At 33.7% G+C, this 17,204-nt stretch overlaps 4 protein-coding genes across 7 annotated transcripts; 2 read left to right on the top strand and 2 right to left on the bottom strand.

Annotated features, from left to right (window-relative positions):
• Positions 1-228: 228 nt before the first annotated feature.
• Positions 229-7,151, top strand: LOC136419540 (KAT8 regulatory NSL complex subunit 3-like). 4 transcript variants are annotated; one of them, XM_066405961.1, is made up of 12 exons: positions 229-918; positions 969-1,230; positions 1,285-1,564; positions 1,618-1,730; positions 1,783-1,967; positions 2,019-2,166; positions 2,218-2,407; positions 5,174-5,503; positions 5,688-5,777; positions 5,981-6,226; positions 6,287-6,513; positions 6,567-7,151. In XM_066405961.1, the coding sequence occupies exons 1-12, from the start codon at positions 542-544 to the stop codon at positions 6,939-6,941; spliced, it is 2,823 nt and encodes a 940-aa protein (XP_066262058.1). In that variant the 5' UTR covers positions 229-541; the 3' UTR covers positions 6,942-7,151. The 4 variants fall into 4 exon arrangements, with proteins under 4 accessions (XP_066262058.1, XP_066262056.1, XP_066262059.1 ...); XM_066405959.1 differs by having other exon boundaries at positions 5,171-5,503; XM_066405963.1 differs by having other exon boundaries at positions 747-918; positions 974-1,230; positions 5,171-5,503.
• Positions 3,884-4,697, top strand: LOC136417535 (uncharacterized). The gene is made up of 2 exons (XM_066403279.1): positions 3,884-4,122; positions 4,183-4,697. Exon 2 carries the CDS (start codon positions 4,185-4,187, stop codon positions 4,695-4,697), a length of 513 nt encoding a protein of 170 aa, XP_066259376.1. The 5' UTR covers positions 3,884-4,122; positions 4,183-4,184.
• Positions 7,152-7,498: 347 nt separating the features above from the next.
• On the bottom strand, positions 7,499-9,028 carry LOC136419541 (uncharacterized). Its single transcript, XM_066405964.1, has 2 exons — positions 8,295-9,028; positions 7,499-8,234 (listed from the first exon to the last, which is right to left on the bottom strand). Exons 1-2 carry the CDS (start codon positions 8,340-8,342, stop codon positions 7,755-7,757), a joined length of 528 nt encoding a protein of 175 aa, XP_066262061.1. The 5' UTR covers positions 8,343-9,028; the 3' UTR covers positions 7,499-7,754.
• Positions 9,029-9,161: 133 nt separating this feature from the next.
• Positions 9,162-16,410, bottom strand: LOC136419542 (mitochondrial import inner membrane translocase subunit TIM14-like). Its single transcript, XM_066405965.1, has 3 exons — positions 16,313-16,410; positions 16,048-16,252; positions 9,162-9,391 (listed from the first exon to the last, which is right to left on the bottom strand). The coding sequence occupies exons 1-3, from the start codon at positions 16,313-16,315 to the stop codon at positions 9,249-9,251; spliced, it is 351 nt and encodes a 116-aa protein (XP_066262062.1). The 5' UTR covers positions 16,316-16,410; the 3' UTR covers positions 9,162-9,248.
• Between the last annotated feature and the right edge of the window lie 794 nt (positions 16,411-17,204).

The following is a 17,204-nucleotide window of genomic DNA, read 5'->3' as shown; positions in this document are numbered from 1 at the left end:
AGCCTATCACAGAAGAAATGAATATAAAAAAAGGCTACCAACATACAGACCAAATCAAACAAGTCACGGGATCTTCCTATAACATGGAACGTTGTTTCTTTTTACTGATTATCAAAACAGCCAGTTGCGTTCTTCACAGCAACAACTGTTCCTGGAATATAACGCCATTAACCGGTCACACAGTTCTTTTTGCCCCATTCCTAATTTGATGTTTTGAAATCCAAAATGGCCGTATTGTTTGTTGATAATTTAAAAAAGTTTGCTAAATAATCCGAGAATCACTTTATTTGGTAGACTTTCAAAGTTCGTTTATTAATATCAATTACTTACTGAATATTACTGATCAACTCACCTAAATTTTCGATAAATTACCTTTTCCACATCTGATATTGATGGCCGTGTTATTGCCTTACAACAATCTTTCTTTCCAAAATATCCCCTCAGATGTACTCTTTGGTTTGCATCCGTAAATTCCTTTTGTTCTCTTCCCAATCTAATTAACCTCCAAAAGACCAAAAGACCTTGTGTCTCATCAAACACAATGGTAGTGGAAAATGAACAAGCGAAATACTCATATCCAATACGATTTACCAACATGTTCGAGAGGGAGCGATGGACTGTGTGCACGGACCATTGTTATGCTCGGCCTAGGAACTGGGGACCAGAATCTTCCTTTTTGAAACCCACAAAAACTCTGTTTAGTGCTAAAAGTTTGGGTATAAAACCACTTTTTAGAGATAGTGGTTCATCTAAAAGTGGAGATGATTTTGTTGATGTGGATGGTTTGACTGATGTAGAGCCTCCAGCTCCTGCTTATGATATTGAAAAAGCAAGAGGTTTGATGGTGAAGTGTGAAAAACATGCCAGTTTAGCAAGGAGTAGTATTGATGATGAAAATTGGGAGGAAAAGTTTGTTAAGTGAGTTTTTTGATGTGCTAAAGTTGGGAGGTAAAATAATTTTCTATTAGGACAGACTGGTCTCATGCTCAGCATAAACTATTCAATGGATTTGTCAACATTTTGAACAATTTTCATTTGGGGAAAATGACTTATTCAAACTTAAAAAATGAACCAATTCTTCGAAGGGCCATCATAGATAAAGCTGCACAAAGAGTGAGACGTTTATTTAACTCCATTTCCTATGACACCAAACTCCTTCAATGGATTCATCAGCTGCTACTTGATAATTTAGACCAACAGAATTTATCATTGTATTTAGACATTCTCCAGGTAATTCTTTGTAAATTAAAATCTTCATCTTTTATTAAATTAAGGTAATTATAGACCTTAATGTCAAAAATCCCCAAATTATTGGAGAAGTTGTTAAATGCCCCAAGTTCAGCAAATCGAATGGGGCCTCTTAATACTGAGAATTTACTTCCATTGCTGAAGAAATCGTGGGATCCAGTGGAAACTAGTTTAGCTCAAGATAAACCAAAAAAATTACCTTCTAATCCAGTATTATTGCTGATATCTTGTGCTCCTGGTGTTTCAAAGAGGCATCAGAAGTGGCTGGGTTTGTTGTCAAATTTAGGACTTGTAGTTTCTGTCCCCTTTAACTTTGGTAAGTTTAGGTAAGGGAAAGTAAAAGACATGAGAATAAATGAAAGAATTTAGGTTTGTCCAGTCATCGCATGACCATGACTAGTTGTTTAGATCAAATGTTCTCTCTGGCAAGAGGAGCAATTCAGGAAGCCAAGGAAAATTTCCCTGAAAGACACATAATTTTGGTAAATATTTTAATAATGAAAAATTCCTTTTATAATCAATTGAATGGTTTAGGTTGGAGTCGGTGCTGGAGCAACTTTAGCCCTTCAGTTGGCCCAAGTAGAGAACATTTTCTGTGTAGTAAGTCTTGGTTTTTCCATGCTGACAGCTGAGGGAAGAAGAGGAGAGCCTGATGACAATTTACTAGAATTGCAGTGTCCTGTATTGTTTGTGATAGGCCAGTGCTCTAGTACTTCCTTGTAAGAATATTTTCTAATCAATTTTTGCCAATTTTTAATTCATTATTTCAGCCAAGAAGATGTAGAAGATCTGCGAGAACGAATGAGAATTGAAACTGGTTTGATAGTGGTTGGATCTGCTGACAATAATCTTATTGTTACTAAGAAGAAAAGGCGGAAAGAGGGCATTACGCAAAGCATTGTAGATCGGTGCATAATTGTAAGTTTTTTCTGAAATTTCACCAGGTTTTATCAGTGGCTTTTTTTTAAGGATGAAGTGGGGGAGTTTATAAGCAACCTAATTTTATCGCCCTATCCGCCTCAGGTACGCCAATCGCCCACCCGTGTTTCTGCCGGAGATTTCCAAAAAGGAAGTAAAGTTAAGCGGAAAAGGTACAACTCGAATACCAGCTCTGTGGAGAGCGAATCGCCGTCTCCGACACCGCGTATAACACGACCAGGTATTTGTTTTTATATGTACTATGAGATCATTTAAATTTCATATTCAGCCACCTAAATATGAAATACAAGAGAAATAGAAGATAAAAAGTAAGTCGTAGCTTGATCATATGCCACAAAATGGCAGTAAAATGAATTTTTGATAAAGGAGCCGAGTGAAGTTATGTTGCTTTATTTACTTTTCTTGATATACATTCTTTTCTTCCACAAATTTCACAGTGACTAAATATGAAATTTAAATAATCTCTATTTATTTCCTTTATCATTGTTAAAAATCTTGTTTTAATGGTGAAGGAAATACAATAAAAGTTCTCATTACGGACAGCTCTGTCAAGCGGACATTTCCCGTAACCGGACATTTATTATGGTACCAAAGTTTTGTGCATATTTTCTTACGTAAAAGTTTCTCCAACAAGTGGACGCTTTATCGGACGGACACGGACAGTATAATTTTTCTTAAATGTTCGAAAAGCTCCGATGAGGAGACACAACATTTGCAAAATCGAACAAAAATATCGTCGAAACTCGCAACATCTGTGATATTTCCCCGTGTGTACCAAGTACTTTTACGCCGCATTATGGGATTCTCCTTTTATTATTTTCAGTGCTTTGTCAGTGCTTCCCTTGTCTACTGACTGATGTTTTGGGCTTCAGTACAATTGTACCAAATATTTTAATGCTTTTTTGTATGCCATATTGTAGTGAACTGAATTTTTAATAAGTAGTACGTACGTATAACATAATGGCACACGGAAAAACATTTTTAACAGTGAAGCAAAAGATGAAAGTCATCATGCTGCAGACCAAGAAAATTTGAGTGTTTGAAAACTTCCTGAAAAGTACAAATTTTTTATAGTTTCACATGTAGGGAATAAAAAATATTTTTTATACATAATTTTAGATTTAAAATAGACAAAACGCAAGCTGCACAGATTCTCAGACAAAAGGAGAGCATTCGTGGACGGTGGCAATCAGGTGACAATATGAATATCAAAATAACAAAATTAAGAAATGAGGCATCCCAGATTGAAAGAATTTGTTTCGAATGGTTTGCTCGTGCTAGGAGTCAGCATATTCCCATTTCAGGAGTATTAATAAAAGCTAAAGCAAAAAAAAATAGCTAAGGACTTAAAGTATTGAGTGCATTTGATGGGTGGTTACAAAAATGGAGAAGAAGACATAACATAAGTTTAAAGTGTATCTCGGGTGAATTTATAGATGTTTTCCAAGAAGATGTCACCCAATTCTTACAGAAGTTACCGTCAATACTGTTAGAATACAAGCCAGATGATATCTATAATGCGGATGAAAGTGATTTATTTTTCAGGGCTTTGCCCAATAAAATTTTGAAATTCAAAGCTGAAAAATGCGTAGGTGCTAAAATGTTAAAAGAAAGACTTACTTTATTATTTTGTTCCAATATGATTGGTGAAAACGAAAAACTTTTGATCATCGGAAAAGCTGGGCGACCATGGGCATTCAAAAATGTCTCTGTAAAAAACTTGCCAGCTACATGGACTTTAAATTAGAAGGCGTGGATGACAGGAGCTATCATGACTGAATGGCTTCTGGACATGGACAAACGAATGGGATCTCAAAAACGCAAAATTTTGCTATTTCTGAACAATTTCGCACCCCAATGACGTAAACTTGAAGAATATCAAAATAATATTTCTACCTCCTAACACCACATCAGTTTGTCAGCCAATGGACTAGGGTATAATTCAGAATTTTAAGTTTTTTTATCGTGATTTTATTTTGAAACATATTTTTTCAGAAATGGATACCATTTCATCGGCTTCAGATCTTTTAAAATCAATTAACATTTTGGAAACAATTTACTTCATAAAAAACGCCCGGGATAGAGTAACACCAAACACTATTCGAAATTGTTTTACAAAAGCAGGTTTTCGAAAATCAGAAGCAATCGAAGATGTGGTTCAAGAAGAATATGACGTGGAGGATGACATGCTATTGACATCCTTAGTAGAGTTCTGGAAGAACGTAAAAGACATTGAGACATTAATACAAGGAAATGACTTCATTCGGTTAGACGAAACACTATCAACTGAGGAGCTACAACTAAACTACGATAAAGAAAAAAACGACGTGAAGGTTAGTGAAAAAATCCTAGTTCTGGGAGACAGTGACAATGAAGAAAAAGAAGAAGACGATTCAGGAACGAGTTCAGAAATGATAGGGAATTATACTGAAGCTATACAAGTTGTAGAAAGCTTAAAGAAATTTTCTAAAGAGGATTTCATTGCTTTTGAATATTTAAACGCATTATGAAAAATCTTATGTAGAAGCTAAGCGTAAAAAACTAAGCAACTAAAAATTTCAGATTTTTTAAAATAGGTTTATAAAATATGTTAATAATAATATTTATTTTGAAATTAACAGATTTAATCTTATACATATTACAAGTTTTTAATATAAGTTTTGTTTATTTTTGTATTGATCCATTTTCTTTTGTCAACTTTCCTATAAAGGGACAGCTCCCATAAACGGACAAAAATATCGGAACTGTCGGTGTCCGCTTGTGAGAGCTTTTACTGTATATATATTCTTGAAACCGAAGATTTGAACGTTTTCTTAGGAATGACGTCAAAATTGCTTTATCATCGTGTTAGTCCATCAAAACAGAAACCTAGATAATGATAAAGGAATTATTTTTTGACTACGAGAAAGACGATTAGTATATTCTTGAGGCTGAAGAATTGAAGTTCCTTCATTATCATGATCTATTCCATTTTTTTTTGTAGTAGGGCGTCCGGCAGGCTCCAGCAAATCCAAATGCAAGCTTGAGGCCAAGTGGACCGCCCAGGTAGCCCAAGGTACTTCATCCTCAGCCTCTGTTACAGTCCCAAACAGCAGCTTCGCCCTTTCCTCCTTGTCTTCCTCTCATCGCTCGAAATCTCCTCATTCCTCCGACACGGCCTCGGCCTCCGAAAGTCCCCATGACACTCCCGTCAGCCATAAATTCCCCCTTAAGGTGGAAGGGGCGATAAGAAAGAAGCGCGTTGTCAAAAGGGGAGGTTCCATAGAAAGTGGAGGGAGAAAGGAAACTGGAAAGGGAGAGTCTGCAGCTAATAAAGGTCAGAAAAATCTTTAAAAAAGCGGAACAAAATCCGGCTGGAAATGTGGCTATTTTATCTCATGTGTTGACCCGCTTCAGAGCCTTGATTTTTGCACGTTTATGTCACATGAGTAATGCCAGTATTATTTATCACCTAGCGCGGTTGCAAGCCTATAACTTAGGTAGAAACGTAATGCCAGCAGGTCAACTTTCCACCCTCTTGCAAGGCGGTATTAAGACCATTCCGGCAATCAACCAAAAGCCTATAACTTCATCCCCGTCAACGATAAAAAGTAAGTAAAATTTTTACGAATTCTTCATTAATTAGGAAGTAATTTATGGGATATGAAGAAACCCAATTAAATTATGAACCTTCTCTCCGTTTAAAGACATTCTGAGGAGTGGCAAACCATTTTTGTAAGAATTATGTATTTCCGGTTCACGTCTTCTGGTTCTAGAGAATTTTTCATATTTGTTGCTAATTTTTTCTATATAGTACTGGAAAATATGCAGCTGACCAGCCAGACTACAACTAAACTGATTTCGAACTCAACGAGATCTTCTCGAGACGATCTTTCTAAAACTAGTTTAGGTGAGAGGGCAATAAGCAACAACGTGGTAATTCTTCCTGACGGCAAAATTAAGCCTGTTAAGACAGCCAAACCCACTATTAATATGAAGACCAGCGGTGGCAAGCCTCTTGTCTTGACTGTGCCTGGAAAAAGCATAAATCAACCCACAAGTTTGTCAACTTTGGAACTTTAAGTGAGACATTTTTACTTTAACTTTTTTTGGTCCTTAGAGCCTTTCATGAAGATTTTACGCCTCCCTAAACCGCAGCCTGTGAAAAAGTCGTCGTTTCCAACCTTCCCACTGCCGATTAAGACAAATTTGCCTCCCCCTACGAACTTGACCTCCCAGGAGATCATGGATTTGCCTATTATCTTTGCCGATGATAATCAACTGATAGACTCGAATATGCCATCCACTGATCTTTCTGTTTCTAGTACCGTGGACCAGCTTGACAAGGTAAAATCTCAATGTTTAAAGTGAATTTTCCAGGTGATGCTGTAGTTTTTTAGCCGAAATTCGTCTCCCCTATTCCAACCAACAAATACGTGGTAATCAACAAATCAACCGCATGTTCCGGCCTTAGTAACTTCATTATCAGTCCGACGACACTTAAGATGCCCAATCCCACTCCGGTGATGAAGCAGCCCGCCAAATATACTAAAATTATTTTGTCGAAAAAGGGCATGGAACCGTTTGTGTACCATAGACCTAGCATTGCGGTATCTTTGAATAAAGATATCGATTTGGAGACGGAAATCGAGGCTACAGCGGTGCCAAGGGGGATGTTCAGTACATTGGGCAAGCGGCAGTTTTTGGAGGAGGAGCAAATGGTCGTTGAAGATGATGATCCTGACTATGTCCCGCCAAAGAATTTGAAGTTGTGAGGTTATGGTTTATGTGTTTTGAATGATGATTCAAAAATCGGTAAAAGTTAAGTTTAATTGGTTTTTGCCAGTAAAAGAAGATTGTATTTTATCCTTCCTCCGTGGAATCTTGACGATTCAAAGAGAATAGTTGTTTATTATAAAGAAAATGATGTTTCGTGTTGTTTTTTTAACATTTTAAATAAATTGAACTTCGTTCTTTTCCATCAATCGTAAAATCTATAATATGTTAATTTTCTTCACAATCGTCAAAAAAAAATCTCCCTGATGAAAGATAATATCTAAACTCTTGAATTTGAGGTATCACATTCGTTGAAAAAGACGTAATTTATTTCACAATTTAGGTGACTGTACTTATTAGACAGTTTATGATTTTAACACACAATTTTCACATTGTTTCCGAAAATCGTCAGAACATTTTTCAAATTCTTGAATGCGCTAATCTCTAATTGTGAAGAAAGATTTCTTTGCTATTGTCAACGGAATCTGGGTAAGGTGGAGCGTAGACAGTGACACTAAAAGTATTTAAAATATATTGAAAAACTACATGATTTACGATTAATTTTTCAGATTTAACTAACTCCTTCGCCATTATCAGGAGTTTTTTCAGAAAATAACTATTAGATTAATGTCAGCCTTAAATATTTTATTGTTGGTTGTTGTTAAACAGTGCAGATAAATGTGTCCAAAATTGTGCACTGCGTTAGCAACATTTGTAAAACTCATAACCCGACATTATATCCCTCACAACACTTTAAAACACAATCAACATTCAAAATTAAATCTAAACACTCAAAACCAATGTTTCAATCTTTAGGATTCCACTGTTTTCTTTGAACTGCTAATATTAGGCATCATGTTTCGTGGTGGTATATTGTCACACTGCACTTTGACCTTCTTGCCTTTAAAAATGGGTATCTTACTGCTCACCTTGACTTGTTTTCTCGGTTTATTTCTAACTTTCAACCTGTCCATATTACTGTCCTTCACTTCCTCTCCTTTTTTCAGCCTCAATGGAGCCCGGCATTGATCCGTTGATTTTATAACTTCTGAACAAACTTCTGTTAGATTCTTAACTTTTTCTAAATTTTTGTCCCTAATTATCGCAGAGAATTCTTTGTCAGGGGAGGCTCTAACTATTACAGGACTCCAACTATGCACTTCAACATTAGGAAATCGAGACTCTACATCTAAAACTAGATGGTGTTTTAGAGGAGTTTCTAGAGCAGGAATGTCAGTTTCTAAGCTTTCGATTGACAAATTTGCCAGTTTCAGTGTTGCAACAGAGAGCTCCTGCGAGATTAGGAACACAGGATTGTTAAGACATACTTTTAAGTTACGCAATTTTCTTACCTCTAAAGGACTACGCCCAATTTGTTCGCTTGGGGATTTTAGATCCATGTACTGCTCCCTTATTTCTTCATGCGAAGCCTTTACAAAACATACTAGAACGCTGTTCAAGCAGTTAAATTCATCCTTTAACACATACCTCTGGTGTTAAAAATGGAGTAGCAGGAATGCTTCCCTTGGTCTCATTATGGCTTCTATAATTTTCATATATGCTGGAGTAGTATTCAGTGGGGCTTTCCACTATCGACTTAGTGGCTCTAGACCCCATTGCGGTCGTCTTACTCGGTGTAATTACTCAAATATGATTTTTTTTTTCTTAAAATTCAAATGTTTAATAAACAGTCAACAAACCATTGCTAAAGGCAACTTGAAAAAAAGTCAGTGACTAATTTCAGATGCGCCGTTGCCGATATGTCAAAATTTTCTAAAGTAAGAAAGATGTGACATGTGGGAATGGAAATTTTAGTAGATATTTGAGAAAATTATTAATTTTTTTAAAGAAATAATTCTTTGCTGTGGTGCCACGTCGTTAATTTCGTCGGTTTCTTCACTTTTAATAAACAGGAACTAAGATCAAATTAATTATGTGCTATTAACTTTAACATCAAGCTAGTTTCCATAGAAACTAATATTCCTCATTTTCTGTTCCACTTGAATAGGAAATTTATTTTCTGCAAAAACTCGTTCTAAGTTTGTTTGTTCTCAAACTTATTTTATTCCAATGTTTCTTAGAAAAATAGCTTGTAATTGTAGTTAAAGTTGACGGAACATTAATAATTCGGCCCTTGATAAAGCAATTTATAAAACAATAAAGCAAAGTAATTTTATTTGCTTTTAAGCTAAAGGAGAACCTAAACTAACTTCATATACTACATATACATCGAACCCTGGTATTTATCTGTTTGCACAAATAAATATGTATTAAATAAGTATAATAATGCATTTCTATTTTCCTATTTACAGCTTCTTTTCTAAAAAATCTTTGGCTTCGTTGATTTTTGATGCTATATATGGGGAACCACCTTTGTCAGGATGATTGGCAGTCATTACTTTCTTAAATGCATTTTTTACTTTTGATTTATTGGCCGAAGGGCTGACACCTGGAATAAATATCGCATTCTACTCAATAAGATAATAACTTTTTTTATCAATTTAAAAAAGCTCTATTTTTATAATATAAAATTAGACAAAGTATGAAAATAGAGACAAAAACAAGAAATAAACAAGGCAAAAATAAAATTCAGCAGGTGCATATACAGGGTGTCAATTTGAAAACTTTTCACCCTTATTCATATGGGATGTTCTTTAAATATACGAAAAAAATTCGAGAGGTTATTTTTTGAATTGTTCTAAGAATCTTTTGTCCTATGATGATTTTTGAAAAGCTTTTTTATTTCAAAGATACAGAGTGAGAAAAATTTTCGATAATGGCAACATTTTATTACTAAATATTACATATAAAGCTTCTCGATCTACAAGAATTGTTGAAAATGACTATCTTCAGCTAAAATGTAAGAATCTAATCTTCTCATTGACTATTGAACTCTTAAAAACACCAAGGTCGTTTCTTATTGAGTTACACTCAGCAATGATCCGATTTTTCAAATCTTCCTCATTTTCTACTGGTGTATTGTAAACTATTGACTCTAGATGCTCCCATAGGATATAATCCAAAGAGTTTAAGTTTGGGGATCGAACAGGACATAAGTGAGGTCCACCTCGATGACAATTTTGTTATCGATGAAGTGAATTTCTCAACAAATAGATTGGTGGAGGTGGACCTCACAATGACTACTTCACTCAAGATAGTTATTCTCAACAATTTTTGTAGATTAAGAAGCTTTACATGTAATATTTAGTAACGAATTGTTGCTATTGCCAAAAACTTTACTCCTATATCTTCGGAACAACGAGGATTTTTTAAAATCATCAAAGGACAAAATATTCTTAGAATAGTTCAGGGAATAATCCTCTGCATTTTTACAGTATGTTTAATGTATAACCTGTATATATGTATATATAATTTTTAAAAATTGCCGGAACACGTCTATTTTGTTATGGAGAGGGAACAATTTTTATATAAAATTCACTGCGCCTTTTTGAACTTTGTTCTTCACAGAGTCACTCTTTCAAGTATCTTAAATGGTAACAAGGATTAAGAGATATATCATTTTAATGGACCTTTGATTCTCTACATTTTGGAACCTTATTTGTTGTATTCAACTGTTGCATTATCAAGGTAGGCGTCTTAGATAATTCTAAAATTATTTTTCTTATTAATATTTTGATACCGTTCAAATTAACAATTTTTTATTCAAACATATTTTATGATTGGGAAATGTTCGTAATAAATCAATTTACTAATCTATTGACTTATTGTTTGTCGAGGCAGTCATTAAAAAAAAAGATGTGAAAAGAAGAATTACTGAAGCAAATGTTTATCAATTTAATAAATTTCCTAGAACATTGAATAGAAACATATACAGCCTTGGCCAAAAGTATTTGACACTTATGTAAAATCTTAATAATTTTAAATTATTTTATATTCGAGATAAAAGGAAAATACTAGTTGATAAAAATAGAAATATTTATTAAAATAAAACATTAAAAATTTATAGCAAATCTCGAAAATCGTTGAAACGTTAATAAATGTAAACATATTATACATGGATCTGTCAGGAATAAAAAGCGCTTTCGAAATATAAAATAAAAATTACAGGTCCGTATTTAAAATAATGAAGTTGATACCGATTACTTAGTTACTAAAAGTTATACAATGACGTTCGATATGTCGTTTTGTAGAGACTAAAAAGTTGTGAAACTTTGTAATTTAAACTCCTTTTCTGCCACAAACAGTATACAAAATACGAGGGATTGAAGTTTTGGATCATTTTTATATTTTTCCAAATATCTAGGAAACCAGTGAAAATGTGGCAAGCTTGCAGCGGTTTTCTTAATCAGCTCCATAAGGGGTCAATTTAATCTAATTTAATCGAAGTTATAACTCTCACCGTTTCAGAAATAGTAATGGTAGGCATACCAAAAAAAAAACACCCTGTATACTAACTGAATTTCTCTTCTCAATGGCTGCGGAATGACAGTTTTTGTTGATAGGATTCCAATCGGACGATAATTCCAAAAGGTTTATTTGCGGTAACTGATCGGTGCTGAATTATTGTACCTAATTTAACCTCGCTTAATTTTATTTTCTGTGTTGGTAATCATTCTAAGTGGTTTTTGTCACTGTTTGTATGTCCTTCCTCAAGCATATACACACTGTATATTATTTAGTTTCGCGTATCGTTTCCATGATTAGATCGATGAGCTGTACACCCGCAAAAAAGGGTAAAAAGTGTTTGAACGTTTAGAGGCTATCGTATCGTTGTTATTGTTCGTCGTATGACTCGTACAAAAGGCAGGTTTTAAAGTATTTTGTACGTTTTCGTACCAATATCGATTCTTAGATGATTCAGCCGAATGGTAACACGATAAACATGATATGCGAAATACGGAATGAGCTAATCATCAAGTTAGCTCAAAAACAAAATTGGCAATATCTTTTTTACTTTCTGAGATACAGCATCATTTTAGTCTTTAATTTTTACTATTTTCTCATGCAGAAAGAGGCAGGCTCGTAAAGTGCCTTTCCAAGGCTCCATGACCGCAATGGTAGTATCCACGATCAACATACAGTTATTCACAAAATTGACCGTACATATTGCGAAAATTCATAAATTTGTAATAAATAAATACTCCTACACATTTTTTGTTTTTCAAAAACCTATATTTATTGCAAATAAGTATACTATGTGTATAATTTGCTACAAAAAATGTACAAAAGTAGTTTCGATCCAAAATAATAAATAACAAACAATAATAAACTAAAAATGTAGACACAAAATTAACCGTACACGACATTTTTATTTTGGCTGTAAATATTTATTAAAACATTTTTTTTGCAAATTCTTTCAAGACTGATAAGTTTATTCTAAAATCATTCAATTAACTGAGTTATTACAGTAATATGTTAGAAATGGTAAAAAAGACTGTATCTATATTAGTTTAACCCTCAAAATATGAAAAATTAACAATAAGTAGAAGCCCAAAAGTTTCTAATGAAACAGTTACGCGAATCACCCTGTATATACAGGATGTTTCCTAAATGTTAGGAAAAAATTTAGGGGGCTCTTCACTTAAGTAATTTTAAGAATGTTTTGTCTTTCAATGATTTTTGGAAAAATATTTTAGTTTCCTAGATACAAGGTGATAAATATTTTTCATGAAATTTATTAAAAGTTACAATAATTGTTCAAAATGACTGTCACCAGCTTGGATGCATGCTTCTAATTTTCTCCTCATTGACAGCCGAACTCTTTCAAAAATTCCAGGACTGTTTTTTATTGAATTGCATCCATTGATTATGTGATTTCTCAAATCTTCCAGGTTTCTCACTGGATTAGTGTAAATTAATTATTTTAAATGACCCCATAGGAAATAGTGCAGAGGGTTCAAGTCTGGAGATCTAGCTGGTCATAAGAGAGGTCCACCACGACCGATCCAGCGATCTCCATATGTTTCCATTAAAAATTAGCGAGCAACTAAAATATACTTCATCTACTACTACTAAAATATCGTTCATAAATCACGTTAGATTTCTGGTTGCCACTGGTTCATCTTCAAAGAATTCAGGAAGCGATTGTCCCAAAAAGTTACGATAAACTACGCCTGTAAGTCTTTCTGGTAGAAATACTGGTCCAATTAGCTAATTACTCACAATTCCAACCCAAATGTTTAATTAAAATTAGTGTTGAAAATTAACTTCTAGTACTTCGTATGGATTTTCTTCGGCCCATGCATGATTGTTATAAAAATTTCCTATTGCAATTTTCGAGAAATTTGCTTCATCGGTAAAAAGAATCAACGACAATAGTTGCGGAATTTGCACCGATGTGTGCAAAAGCCATTGACAAAATGCAATCCTCAAGGGAAAATGTGTACGAAGAAGAGCTTGAACAGGTTGTATGTGATACGAGTACAACAAATTTTTCCTCAAAATTTTTCACACATTCTTATTACTAACATCCAAAGACCTTCCAATTTTTCTAGTAGAAGTACCTGGATTTTCTTCTATTATGTTTAGCACATTTTCTTCCAATTCTGTCTTTCTCTCTATCACTGGTCTTCCTGCACCTCTGCTTCCTTTTAATGTACCTGCTTTACGAAGACTTAGATGAATTGTTTCAAATGTTTTTCAATTGGGAACATTTCGATTCGGAAATCGTTCAATGTAAAATTGCTTGGCTTGTAACGAATTTCCATCGGCAAGTCCATACATAAAATGCATGTCATTCATCTCAGCGTTCGTATAGGTATTCATAATAAAAAAAAGATTAAAAATAACAAATTTGGAAACGTATTCAAATTAAATGACGTTCAAGGTGTTTACTAGTGTTGATTTCAAGATTCACACTATCTTGCTACGCTTATTTTAACCATTTTAACAAAAAAGAAAAAATTTAGTCAATAAACATTTACGGCCTTGTATCTAGGGAACAAAGCATTTTTTCTAAAATCGTCAAAGGATAAAAAATTCTTAAAATTACTCAGAGAATAACCCCCTAAATTTTGTTTAACATTTAGGAAACACTCTGTATATACTGGGTGTTTAAAAAAGATGCGGTAATATTTAAGGTAGCGATTGCTCAGGTCATTTTATAAAAAAAAGTTCTTGTAAAGATAGGTCCGCAAACGCTTCGTTACTGATTTACAAGGTGTTGATCTTTCTTTAAAAAAACAGTAAAAATTAGATTTTTCCAAAACTGCTTGAGATATTATAATGAAATTTTAGGCGTGTCAATAGCTGTGGGAGACGCATACTTTGCAATACAAAACGATTTTTTAGTCTTACCACTAGCACGCGTATTGGCACGTCATAGGCTACTTTTAAAGAAAAGTCGCTGGCTTCTATAAAAATAAAAAATATTTTTGGATTCCTTGTTCGATTGTAAAGAAAAAAGTTCTTTTAACATTTTATCGTACGACACCCCGTTTTTGAGTAAAAAAAAAAACATTTTAGTGCATGTTCATTTATAATAATTTTTTTTTTTAAATCAAGAATTAAAATGTAGACGACCTAAGAAATCGAATCATTGCTGGGTGCAACTCAATTAGAATTGATTCTGGTGTTTTTGAGAGAGTTCGCCAAGCAATGAGGAGAAGTTTGGATTCTTGCATCCGAGCTGGAGATGGTCACTGTGAATACTTTTTGTAATTTTTGGTAAGAAAATGGTGATACTTAAAATTCTAAATGTGTTTTTATCCTTGAATAAAACGCTTGATTAAAAAAAAATTCTATGATAAATGAACATGCAAATTTTTTTTTTACTCAAAAAAAGAGTGTCATGCTATAAAATGTCAAGAAATCTTTTTTTTTCACAATTGAACAAGGAATTCAAAAATATTTTTCATTTTTAGAAAAACAAGCGCCGACCTATTTTTTTTAAATAGCCTGTGACATGTCAATACACGCGCCACTTGTAAGACTAAAAAATCATTTTGTATTGCAAAGTTTTCGTCTTCCACAACTATTGACATGCCTAAAATTTCATTATAATACCTTAAGCGGTTTTTGAAAAATTTAATTTTTTACTGTTTCTTTAATGAAAAAATCAACACCCTGTAGATCGGTAACGAAGCGTTTGCAGACCTATGTTTATAGGAACTTTTTTTTAATAAAATGATCTGGGCAAACACCTCCTTAAATATTGCCACATTTTTTTAAAACACTCTGTATAATATACAGTGTGGAAGTTTTGGATGGAACAGTCCATATAACTTAGATGCCAAACATATGCAGCAAAAATCCTCGGACATATCAATTTAAATTTTTTCTTGCGGTTTTTTTGATGGTAAATTCAGTTATACAGGGTAGCCCAAAAATCAGGTACGACCACCAACTTTGTTTTTTCAAATGGAGACACCTATTTTTAAATTTTATTTTTGAATTCTAGGTAAAATAGTGTGTTTCATATACTATGTTCTATACCTAAATGCAACAGGTCTCGGGGTGCCCGTTTCTGCAGCGTAACGATGGAGATCTCGTTTATTATAAAAGATACGAAGTCGGTTAAATTGGGGCATAGTTACATCTTAGGGAGGATAAAAATATATCTCTGAAAAACTTTTTAATTTTTCAAAGGTTGCCGAAATTTTTTTTTTTAATCTAAAAAAAATTTAAGTTTTGATTTTTTTTAGCGAAAACGGATAGAGTTGGACATTTTTGACTAATACATTATTAGGATACTTTTTCATGAGGAACTTGAAAATGTTACCAGAATTTTCAAGGCACTCTTTGTTTAAAAATTACGACACGTAATTTTGTTATTTCTTATGGCCGCCATATTGGATTTTTATATTTTTAGATTAAGCTCTTGTTTTTTTGTTTAAATGATGTGCGACATGATAATAAAGTTCCAGCATATCACGTTTTTCTTCATTAAAAAAAGACATTTTTGCGCAATTTCAACGAAACACACTAATGAGATACTGACATCTAGTTTTTTCCACCATATCGATTCCATAGCACATTATGCAAATTTTTTTTCTTTCATTTTCTTTTTTTACTTGAATCTGAATCATATCTATACAATAAACTTTATTTATAAAATAATAAATAAATAAATAAAAATACAATAAACTTTATAAAATAAATAGAGTTTATTGTAATTTATGAAGGATTCACATTCGTAACACTTACCCAATATAAGTGCTGCCTCCCTTCTGTTCATTTTTTGATCAAATCCGCCCTTGTAATATTTGGAATTTGCCGCTGATTCTTCAAATTTGGGGAGGTTTTTCATAGCTTCCGTAAACGTTTTCGTCGCATTTGGCAACTGTCGCAAGACGTATCGAGCCCCAAAACCCATAGCAGCTAAACCTAATCCAGTTAATATTATTCCATTCTACAACAAAACCTGAGAGCTATTATTCAGTAACGCAACAACAACCTGTATTTGGCCTACCATTTCGATTTTTTTTTTAAAATAGGAAGTCTTGTGTTGAAAATAAAGTTTAAAATTCGTTTTTTGCAATCAAAATAAAGATAACATAACCTCAAAGCTCACCTCTTTCCTTTCAAGTTACTAATTACATACGAAGGGTTTTCAATATTCTCGTGAGAGTAATTCGGAACAGTACTAACTTCATTCTGTGCGCCGCAAACGGTCAAATTTTACTTTTTTAAGAGGAATTTATTTTTTGAATACTTATCAGTGTTTTGATTGTATAAAGTACTTTAGCCACGATAACAGACAATTGCTCGCACTTTTAAATATTTTTGTATTGTTCTGTATTTATTATTCCTAAAAAAAATCTTAAATTGAAAGCTCTCAACGTACTTGAATTAAAACTTGTAAATAAAAAAACATTTCATAATTTTCAAAAAAAAAAAATAGACACTGTCGTTATCGTTCCATTCTAATTAACGCTCTGGAAGTATATTACTGAAATTCTTCAACACACTTGGAAACTGTTCGGTAGCGTGCCATATTACCAATGGTCAGCCAGTGACAATCGTAAATTTTACAACACTTTTTTCGCCTGCGTAGGATTTTACGCACATTTAATTACAGTATTTAATCTTCCGCTCTCCAAATTTCCCATATTTTATAAGCAGTTACTGTAGAGAACTTTTGCAGTGGGCATCGATAGTCAGCGAGCTATTTAAGCTTCATTAGGGTAAGGATAGGCTTCCCCGATGTAATGCCGAGAGGCGGTTCCGGGGCGGAAGAGGGAAGGCGGTTTTAGTGGGTAGGTGGGCGCACCAGTTGCGGTCAAATCCCACACTACCTGGTTGACGACCAGGCCGCGTGTCTTTAATTTCCCCTCCTCGCAAAAAAAAAAGGTTAAGGATAG

This window comes from Euwallacea similis, chromosome 2 (assembly GCF_039881205.1).
Source record: "Euwallacea similis isolate ESF13 chromosome 2, ESF131.1, whole genome shotgun sequence".
Classification (NCBI taxonomy): domain Eukaryota; kingdom Metazoa; phylum Arthropoda; class Insecta; order Coleoptera; family Curculionidae; genus Euwallacea; species Euwallacea similis.
The sequence above is the reverse complement of the archived record's forward strand: the minus strand, read 5'-3'. Positions and strand labels throughout refer to the sequence as shown.

What these genes read in the sequence shown, in the direction of transcription:
- LOC136419542 (XM_066405965.1), bottom strand. An exon ending in GGAGGCAGCACTTATATTGG is followed by an intron (nt 9,392 to 16,047) that starts GTAAGTGTTACG and finishes TATTTATTCCAG; the next exon opens with GTGTCAGCCCTTCGGCCAAT.
- LOC136417535 (XM_066403279.1), top strand. Translation starts at nt 4,185, where the DNA reads ATGGATACCATTTCATCGGCTTCAGATCTTTTAAAATCAATTAACATT.
- LOC136419540 (XM_066405959.1), top strand. Translation starts at nt 542, where the DNA reads ATGGTAGTGGAAAATGAACAAGCGAAATACTCATATCCAATACGATTT. An exon ending in TGGGAGGAAAAGTTTGTTAA is followed by an intron (nt 919 to 968) that starts GTGAGTTTTTTG and finishes ATTTTCTATTAG; the next exon opens with GACAGACTGGTCTCATGCTC. An exon ending in ACCGCGTATAACACGACCAG is followed by an intron (nt 2,408 to 5,170) that starts GTATTTGTTTTT and finishes TTTTTTTTGTAG; the next exon opens with TAGGGCGTCCGGCAGGCTCC.
- LOC136419541 (XM_066405964.1), bottom strand. Translation starts at nt 8,342, where the DNA reads ATGGATCTAAAATCCCCAAGCGAACAAATTGGGCGTAGTCCTTTAGAG. An exon ending in TTGGGCGTAGTCCTTTAGAG is followed by an intron (nt 8,235 to 8,294) that starts GTAAGAAAATTG and finishes CTAATCTCGCAG; the next exon opens with GAGCTCTCTGTTGCAACACT.